The 10,361-nt window shown below is 44.1% G+C and overlaps 2 protein-coding genes across 2 annotated transcripts; one reads left to right on the top strand and one right to left on the bottom strand.

Moving 5' to 3' along the window:
- Positions 1 to 63: 63 nt before the first annotated feature.
- Positions 64 to 3,703, bottom strand: LOC135351429 (uncharacterized). The gene is made up of 13 exons (XM_064550414.1): positions 3,401 to 3,703; positions 2,980 to 3,138; positions 2,648 to 2,795; positions 2,295 to 2,439; positions 2,002 to 2,140; positions 1,763 to 1,768; positions 1,360 to 1,488; positions 1,165 to 1,287; positions 945 to 1,060; positions 728 to 884; positions 560 to 625; positions 380 to 508; positions 64 to 280 (listed from the first exon to the last, which is right to left on the bottom strand). Exons 1-13 carry the CDS (start codon positions 3,575 to 3,577, stop codon positions 164 to 166), a joined length of 1,611 nt encoding a protein of 536 aa, XP_064406484.1. The 5' UTR covers positions 3,578 to 3,703; the 3' UTR covers positions 64 to 163.
- A 395-nt stretch (positions 3,704 to 4,098) lies between these two features.
- Positions 4,099 to 10,307, top strand: LOC135351800 (uncharacterized). Its single transcript, XM_064550898.1, has 3 exons — positions 4,099 to 5,522; positions 8,459 to 8,573; positions 8,769 to 10,307. Exons 1-3 carry the CDS (start codon positions 4,258 to 4,260, stop codon positions 10,206 to 10,208), a joined length of 2,820 nt encoding a protein of 939 aa, XP_064406968.1. The 5' UTR covers positions 4,099 to 4,257; the 3' UTR covers positions 10,209 to 10,307.
- Positions 10,308 to 10,361: the final 54 nt, after the last annotated feature.

Here is a 10,361-nt window from a genome sequence, read left to right as displayed (position 1 = left end):
GACATGTTGCAAAGCACTATCACTAGCTAGCTAGCTATACAACCATGCAAAAATATATTCATGTTATAAAATAAGCTGAAATTTTTTTATGGAACAAATTTTTTCAGTGACAAACATAGTCAACAATAATGAGTGAACAGAACAGTCTCTATAATTATACTAGCTAGTCCAGTTCCACCACCCCACCAGCTGCTTCCAGAGCCACCTTCAGTCTCTCTGCCTCCTCCTTGCTCACCTCAGACTTTATCACCTGAGGCACACCCTCCACAAACTTCTTAGACTGTGTGTGTTGACAAAATATTAGTGTGGACAGGGGATAAGGGTGGAGTACAGAAATTCAACTATATAGAAAACAGTGAGAGTATATTGGCTTTATCACCTGTACTAAGTTCATTCCATCCATTAATACTTTGATCTCCTTGATTAGCTTGATCTTGGAGCTCTCCTCATACTTGACCAGTCGCACTGTGAACTCACTCTGTTCTTCCTTCTTTGGACTTACTTCATCCTGAGAGCAGAAACAATAGTATAATGACTGAATAACTCTTAACATTATTACCTCTGAGGAAGCTAAGGGCATCGGCCCCATTGCCATCATTGGTGCATCAGGAATGTTCAAAGTAGCCTGTAGGAAATAAACCAAATATCAATTGTATATATAAATAGCTAGCTACAGACGATAGACAAACAGAAGGAAATACGTCTGTATTTAGTATACAGCTATGACCTTCAATAGCTCGTTGAGTTGTGATGTCTCTAGTAGAGTGAGTTGTGATATGTCATTCACTATCTGCTCTATCTTTGGAGGATAGTTACTGCTGCCCACGGGAGAGGGGACTGTCTCCTCAGCAGTAGCTGACAGCCATCTGGAGCGAACTGCAAGTCTGTAGAATTCCAGATAGAACTAAATGTGTGTTACTGAGTTATAAACATCTACTAGTCACCTTCTCAGTTGCTTAAAGCCTTGTCTGTGGCAGTAGGAGCAGAGAATTCTTCCAGCCATTGTAGAATTTAGTAGTTCTAATTGATACACATCATACACGTGGTTGAGCACACTAAGCTACGCCCCTTCCAAAACATGCTGACGGCTGCAGAATATTATGAGCCACGCCCCCTACAAAAGTCTGCAGAATCACTGGAAAAAACACTCTAGACTCTTTTTACATTGAAGTCTGCTACTGAGATATGTTTAAGGTGTTGGGAAGCCTCCTGCTGGTGTCCTACTGTGTGTGGACCACTGCCCTCAAGGATGACCCTTGCTGCCTCAAGTGTGACAACAGCCAGGACCTGTACAAGTACTTCAGTGTGAATGAGGAGCATAAGAAATGTGGAGAGGCTTGTATGGACCCAAAGCACTACTGGGAGTACAAACTGTTTGAGCACAACCTGACCAAAGCTCAGGACAACACTCCCTGTGCTGATATGAGCTACACTGTCTATAACGGAACGGTTACTCATGGATTTGGACCCGTCAAAATGAGACTGGATCTGTACAACATGAACACTACCAAATTCTGAACTCTACCAAATGGAACTTGTTTTTATTATTTAACATAATCAGTTCTTAAAAATTGTTACGAGAGAAATTTTATCATATAATCACTGAGTGTAATTTTTCTTTCAAGACGAGTGCTAAACAGTACAAAACCATTAAACCAAAAAACGAGGTAGCAATGTCATATGTGGAGAGTATTAAAGATACTAACAAAAGAGTCTAGTGCTATTACAATCAGCCAGAAACGATCTCCTAAGACTCCATTGCTTCAGCCTGCATAGAGAGACAATCACATGATTATAACCTCATGCATCATGAGTTTATTATATAACAATACTAACAATCAAATGAAGGTACTACAAAGCTCTACGCTCCTTAAATATTATAAATGCACGATTGTGATTCTCTCTATTATCTATTATTTCACAACTAAGTCACTGGAACACTTGCATCCCATACACTTATCTCAGAGATCTACAACACAGCAATAGATAGTGAGTACTTACTCCTCCTTTCCAGGCATCTAATTCAGCGTCTAGTTCATCAGCCGTGGGTACTGGAGTCTTGGCCCCTCTGCCACCTCTCCCTCTACCACGTCCTCTCCCACCACGCCCCCTATTTCCACGCCCACCACCTAAGCCACCACTGAGGAAAACCAACAAAATTGGTTACACAGTATCGTAAACACGCACAACAGTACTCTTTCTATTAGGCTTTTGAAAATTACATGCACTTCAAGAGATAAAAACAGTGAGGCTTTCTAATGGCAGACTACACATTATAAGCCTCGCACACTTACCCAGTACCGGCACCACCAGTGAATTGTTGCTGCTGTTGTTGTCTGAATCCTCCTCGTCCCCTCTGACCCTGCCCCCTCCGCGGAGTGCCCCCCATCCCCCCTCCGGGAGTGGTACCACTTACCAGTTGAATATCCATGGGACGTCCTACACACAAGGCAAGCAAGGTCAATCACAATCAGTACACACAATCAAAACCACAAAGGAGGAGACTAAGACACATGGCTAATGAATGTTCTAGAGTAAGTTTCGCATTAGAATGCTGTAAAATGCTACAGAAAGTAATGCCTTAAATTATCAAATGCAAGCTGCTAAAAGCCCTAGGCTAAGTGTTACTTAGTGGCAACGGACTCACCATCCAGTGGCACATTGTTGTACTTGTTCATGGCCTTTATAGCATCAGTGTTGCGAGAGTAGATGACATTGGCAGTGCCTTGTGATCTCCCACTCTTGTCGTAATGTACCATGGCCTTGATCACTGTGCCCAGCTCAGCAAACAACTCCTGTACAGGCAAAAGCACAACGATAACGAGTTATTGGAAACACAACAAAAAGTACATTCTATACACCTAGCACCAGCTCAGTTGATATCAAAGGTGAATCTGCTTACGCTACGTAAGAACATCCTTAGTAACTCCCCCCCCCCCCTACTGTGTTACACCACAAGCTAACCACACACACACACACCTTGATGTCACTGTCAGAGACTCCAAAGTCCAAGTTGGAGATGAGTAGTTTGGCACCTTGCCCTCCAGCCGTTCCTGTTCTTATACCTATACCGCCACCGCCAGGCGCTCCTTGGAACATATCGTGTTGCCATTTGCCACCAGAGTATCCATTGCCAAGCTGTCGATGGTGGAGAAAGCACAAAGACGATAGACACAGAGACTTGATGAATCCATGGATCCATGGGTATGTAGCGATCACAGCACAGAATAGAAAGGGGCATACGGCCCGTATTGGGTGCAATCAACCTATACTACCATCACTTTATTTGTGATGTGGGGCATTTTCTACTTAGTGCCTAGCCACACATGGTGACAAAATGGCTGCCCTTTTTTTAAAATGCACCAAATCTCAAATCGAAACATTGTAGAACAACTCGTACTGTGTTGAAGCCTCCTCTTCCACGGCCGCGTCCCCTTCTCACTGGAGCTCCACTTCGGCCTCTGTTGTTGGTACTGAGTCCTTGCCCCCCGCGACCCCCTCTGAATCTTCCACCCCTATTTCCACGCCCGCGACCTCTCCTCTTGGCAGTAATAATCTCGTCTAAGCTTTGATCCATTTTTGTCGGTTTTGTGAAGTACAACAGGAGAGACTTGAGGCTTGGTAGATAGTAAAGAAGCTAAACTGAAAATGGCTGATTCACCCACTTTTTGAGAAGGTCAGAATGAACTGAGCATGCGCAAACCCCTCCTTCTTGAAAATGATGTTATGCCTATAAGCCTCGATTCAAGACCTTTTCCTTGCGGCTTGGAATCGAGGCTAATCATGACTTTTGTAAACAACATTATACATCATGTAATTGACCACTGCACACTGCACACACTCAATGTTATCTGCTGGACTTTCATATCTCCTGTAAAAGACCTTGTAAAAATACGTTGCTTCATAAAAGTTACTAGGAGTATAGGTCATTTTTCATCATTTTTCGCTAAGAACAGTGTTTTTTTTTATTGTCACAACATGCAAAGTACAGGATATTTGGTAATCACGTAAACAAATGTAAAATGACAAACCACCACCTTATGTAATGCACAAGACAGTGGCACATGTGCTGAGTGGATGATATTTGCACTCCAGACATCAACACACAATTCCAGACATAGTAATTAGATATTCATTGATTGTGTTGTCTCAGTTGTCTGACCATAAAGTAGTGGGTGCTTTATGAGCTGGGAATGTTTTCACTAGCGACCAGTACAGTTAATAATAGTCTAACAGAAGTATCAGCTGCACATCAAGATGCTCTCAAGCTTGCTACTTCGGTCTACCTTGGACAAGAAAGAAAGAGTCAATCAAGATCCAATCATTGCTAAGAAAATCGATCTGAATATCAGAACCATTGCTCAGGTTGGCTGTGGAAAGGCCAGCTGCTCATACTCAATTGACAAAGATGAACAATGTCTAGTATTCTGTGTATCCTCACTCCTAGCTCACAGAGACAGCACCAGGCAACACCTCAGAGTCACTAAATGCCAAGTGTTGTCGACTGAATTGACTGGAAAGCAGAACTGTCTAACATTCAGTGTTTCGAAGCTGACCACCAGCGATGGGGCCCTACCAACCTTGGCCCTCACAAAGGAACTGCATGCATCCACACTCACGTTGCACGCTGGAGCTATTTCTGCAGAGGATCTACTTTTGCATTTGGGCGAAGTCAAGGCTGGAACAATGCTGGAAATACGATTAGAATTTGTACTTAAATTCACCCTCCCCAGTTCCCCGGATTCGCTACAATACGTCTTCACCAATAAACTACCCACCCACCACCTCTGCTACAACGTTAGTTTAGCTGCCACACTACCCATTGAAGACGTGACACCGTTACACATCTCCTCCGATTCTGACGATTTTCGATGGAACTATCTCGCTGGCCCCTGTGTGGTTGAGATCCTGTACGAATGCAAGCAATACTCCGACAAGGCTACGGGGTTAAAAGTGCAGTTGGCCACAGCACCCTCGCCATCAAGTTGCTGCTCTATTTCCTACCCCCAAGACGCTACCAAGACCAGGGGAGGTTGTAAAAAACCTGATTTTAACTTGAGATGCGATGGTTTAATGATGCTGAACAGTTGTCTAACCCCCAATGTGTTCCCAGCCTCTGTGAAAGACAAGAAACTTCATCCATCAGAGTTCATATTTGTGGTGGACTGCAGTGGCAGTATGAGCGGCAGCAATATCCAATCAGCGTCTGATACTCTTATCACGTGTATCAAGAGTCTGCCAACGGGGTCCTACTTCAACGTTATCGCATTCGGATCCAATTTCAGACACCTATTTCACACAAGTTCAGAGTACACAAAGTGGTCGGTGGAGAAGGCTATTAAGTTTGCTAACGAGATTCAAGCCACCCTTGGAGGGACCGAGCTGCTGGACCCGCTGCGATGGATCTTCAAGCAGGGGAAGTGCGGGAGCCTGGCCAGACAGATCTTCATCGTGACTGACGGAGGAGTGAACAACACTGCACATGTTCTGCACACAGTCCGGAAGAACAGACATCAAGCTAGGTGAGAAGATTGTATGTTAGTTATTTCAGTGTGCGTGTTTTCCCTTGAGATAAGTAGCTTTAGGTTTCTGTTTGGGATATACTTAGATAGGACTTCTCTGTTTCAGTGTGAGGGAGTGTGCATTCATTTTCTGTACTGCCATGCACTAGTGAGTACTGCCATGCACTGATGGGTAGTACTGCCAGTGGGTGTACTGCCTGTGTAGCTGTGTAAGTAGTTTATCCAACCACATAATCTCATAGACAGACTGTGTGCTTACTTCCAATATCTGATGTCTGTGTGTTCATTGTGTTGAAGCCATGTCCACCATTGATTAGAGACATTTGATAGCTCTAAGAAGCCATTCTTCCCTTGACTGTAGAAGACAGTTCCATGCATGCATGGTGTGCGGTTGTGTTCAGCACAAAGTTCTACTCGTAAAGATAACAATTTTAAACTGCTTTCATCAGTATAAGACCTCGTATGTGTATGTGTATGTGCGTGATAGTTATGCCCTGAAGAATGGGATGTACTGGCTGGTGTGATGTAACTGTCTTGTCTTGCCTTGCATATTGAATACCTAAGTGAGTGGTTTCTATAGCCATAGCCTGTGGTTAGGTAACTGTCTGGCGGTTGTATTGAAAGCCTTAGCAACTGTCTGCTTCATCTTAATTGAGCCAGGCACCAAGAGGGAGGCAACTGGGGGAGTGGGGGAGGGCTAGCGGCAGTATATAGTGGGAAGCATGGGGCAGCTTGGTCTAGACAACTCATCAATTAGCCCATGCAGTGGAGCTATGCAAATGGTTGTGTTTAGCTCAATGCCCAAGCCATAACTCTAATTTAGGCCAAGGAGTGTCAGGAGGAGTATTTGATTAAATGCAGTGGTAGACATGTATTGGGTACACGGTCAATCTGTTTACCCTGGCTCTGTATACAGTCCATGCACGACTAATTATAATAGACAGTCAGTCAAATGTGTGCAAGCATGGTTAGACAGTTTAGACTGCCTTTTGCTTCTACTAATTTGCTTGTAGAGGGTCTAATGGCCTCCCTAATTGCTGGCAGGCGGTGTGTAATGACCGTATATCAGTCACATTGTCTGTTGCATTCTTCAGTGTATCAACACACAGAAATGTATCATACCCAGACATCCCATGACATATTTACACGAGTGGTTTTTGAAACTTGATACCCTCTGAGTTGTCAACTAACTGCCCACATACTGAGTCTGTATTGGGGAGGCTGTTAATATAAACACACACGTGGTCAGCTGCTGTGCTTGTAGCAGAACCACTGTGATATGTACTGTATGCAAATAGTCCCATTTTAGCAAGGCCATTAGCATATTTTCACCTCATTTTCACCTAGGGCGAATTCTTGTGTCTGAAATGATTATTTTGAGTGGTAACAATGCTCAGTATGTTGTGTCCACAGCTAGCTGTATCCTTATAGGCAGCAGATAACTTTTATTGTTTACCTACTGTGTATTTTGCTTGTTATAACATGTACACAGATAATTATTGTTGATTTAGCTATCAAGTTTCATGCATGATAAATTGTTGTGTAATATGGAGGAGAGTCCCTGTTAGCTAGTTGCCCATGGTGATATTATAATACCTGATCTCTGTGGGCCTGAGAATTGCCCCAGGTGTATAACCTAATTTGCTAACTAGAGATCTGTCTAGACATACCACAATGTACTGGTTAGTGGGAGAGAGATGGTTAATTTGTAGAGTTGCACAATCTTACTGCATTGGCCCTTTGAAATTATGGTGTCAAGTGTTAACTGCCTTCCAAAGCTCTGACTTCCTGGTGTCTTGGAATGAGAGAGGCATCTTTTGTTGGGTAAACACTGCTTGCATTCAAGCTGCATGTCTTCTGATTAGGCCAGACAAAACAAGCTTATATGTGTATTGAGCTACAGTGTGTCACTGTGTGTGTGTAGTGTGAATGGGTTCTCCTGTAATGTCAGTGGTTTCTACTTGATTGTTTGGTCTAAACTATATACTCTCTTGTACACTGTCTTTGAGGCTACATTTAAGTGTGTGTACAATCTTCATAATAATATTATACTTGTACTGTACATGCATCCTGTGATGCAAAATGTACATTATTTCTGCCCATGCACCCTGACAAGCTAGTACACAATGACACTATTGTTTGGTCTATGTTAGCAGCTAGTTCCCAGGTGTGGAGTCTGCCAGAGTGACTAGTTAGCCTACCTGTGTGTCTGCTAACATTGTCTGAGAGTATTCAGAGGCCATGAATACTCTCCTATAATGCAGTGGCTTTTGTCTGTCCCTCTGTCCCACCCATCTCCAAACTCATTCATGCTCTCCTTTGTTGTCAGTGACTGGCTGACTAACATAATGGTCTGTCTGAAGTTGTTATTTGATTGTTAGCACTATAGATGTATTGCAAGGTGACTGGGTAGGGTTGCATACTTGAACCTGTCAAGTTCAGTTGAAATTAAACACATGTTAGCCTAAGGCTACAGTTCTGATTCAATAGTGCCAGTTGTCTGGCAGCGTACCAAGTTGACGTGCTCCAAATTTAATTTGCAAATGATCTTCAAAGTGTCGGGTCTCCTGCATAGTTGTGTAGCAACATGGATTATCATGTCCACCAGCAAACGGAAGGTGCGCCCTCGGCCTAAACTGCTTTGATCTGCTGTTACTAAGAGTGGGCTTATCCATGCACGGTTGTACACTTGGTGTTGAGCTACAGGCATAGCCATAGCTACTCTGTGTAGACATGTTAGCTGGTGTGTGTGTGAGGAGGCAGCCATAGTAATACCCTCAGGCCTACTATAAACAGTGTGGGAAATTAGACACCACTATAGAGAGCCCTCTGCAAGCACATACAAGTATTGCTTACATAATCGGAGAGTATAATTATATAGATATTCTATAAATGAGTTATACTAGTTGTTTGATGTGGTTGTTCTCTACATGCAGGTGTCACACATTTGGTATAGGGCCTGATGTGTGTACAGAGCTGGTGACAGGCATCGCAGCTGCCTCTGGTGGTCGGTGTGTACTGCTCAGAAACACAGAGATATTGCAGACAAAAGTGAGATATAGTAGCTATCCCATGCGCTTTAGTGGTTTCTCTTGGGTATTATAATAATATATGGTATGTAGTAACAGTGCTGCCACAGGTTGTAGAATTCATTGCAGTGCCATAGTTACATTAGGTTCCAGCCTTTGATGTATATTATGTTTGATCTTTGAGGTCTATCCGGCACTATTAATGAATTCCCTTCAGGTAATGGAAGTGCTGAGAGACAGTCTGGAGCCCTATGTATCCGACTCCTCCCTACAATGGTCCCCTCCTGAGGGATTTTCCCTTCTTGAAACCACACCCACATCGCTGGGCACCGTCTACAGTGGCTCCACGCACACGGCATTTGCGCTAATCAAACGAGAGGGGGCTCCCCGTTTAGCTGGTGTGTTGGAAAGCACCGTGAGCATTGTGGGACAATCAGGAGAAGATCGAGTCACCATGGAAGTTGAACCCGCCCCCCTCCCAAACCTCACACCCACACAAAGCTACGAGTTAGCGTCCATCCTGGATCGAGTGGCTACCTGGTCAAAGCTACAAGAGATGGAAATGAACTTAACCTCTAGTTCGAGAAAAAACAGTCAAAACGACAACGACAAAACACAAGAACCAGAACCAAAGAGAATCAAACTGAACGGAAGCTCCCTTAATGGGAAAATGGTTGACTCTGAACTTTGTGATGAATTGATCGAATTGAGCCTATCATCTGGTATTCCATGTGGTCTAACGTGCTTCAGGGGGTGTGGTCTAGTACAGCAACTCCTCCCACCCAAGCCGCCTACAATCACCTCACACACCCTCACTGCCAAGAAGACCTCCTCGTATAGTCAGAAACGTTTGGACCAGTTGCGAAAGATGCAGAGTAGAAATCGCAAGAGACAAGTTGGACCTCTCACCACCTCCGCTCAACCTACCACGATGTGTAGTATGGCCATCAATACGTTCACCACTCTTGGGACCACTCTCAAAACAATGGCCAGCTCTATCGGCCTGGTTCTCCCTGACCCCATCGAGGTCCACAACGGCCATCGGATAGACGACCACCTTCAGTACCACAGCCAGAAGAAGACCACGCTGCACTGGGACGATACTAAGGGAAAGCTTGTTTACCCCTCCTTCTATCGCACGCCTGTCACTAACGGAACTAATGGAGTTAAAACCCCGTATGTTCACTCTAATGGACATCGGACCACCCCCTCCTCCGAGAGCTCAAGCGATGATGAAGACTTTATTTCCGACACTGACAGCAACTCGAGTATGGACCCTGATTGGGATGACCTCCGGCGACCCTCAGAGCTCCGCCCACTCATTCAGATGCAGCTGTACAGTGGGGCGTGGCCTATGGTGAGACCATTCTCGTACGCTGTCGGAGTACCTCTAGACGAAGTCCGAAAACTAATCGAGAAAGAAACGAAAAAATCAGCCGTGACAGGATCAGAAGAAGAGAGTGAGAAATCTAACATATGGACTACAGCTTTGGCCATTTCATGTCTGGAGGAATATTTCCCTCAATTCAGAGCTGAATGGGAAGTGGTTGGAATGAAAGGACAGCAATGGATCGAGGATAATCTGTGCCAAGAGACTGACATGAGTGCCCAAGAGGTTTATCAAGTATCACGAAGCTTAGTGGCCAGATGGCGCTAACTGATGAACAACGTACACTGTCTATGATGTATTATCATTAATTACAAGCTGATTTTTTATGATTACACCTCCCCATCATATATACACATTACACCCCCCCCCCCAGTCATATATACGCATGCATTATTTCTTGAGTTTTTATTGCCACTTAAT

Source organism: Halichondria panicea, chromosome 17 (assembly GCF_963675165.1).
Source record: "Halichondria panicea chromosome 17, odHalPani1.1, whole genome shotgun sequence".
Taxonomy (NCBI): domain Eukaryota; kingdom Metazoa; phylum Porifera; class Demospongiae; order Suberitida; family Halichondriidae; genus Halichondria; species Halichondria panicea.
This window is presented reverse-complemented; position numbering and strand designations above follow the sequence as displayed.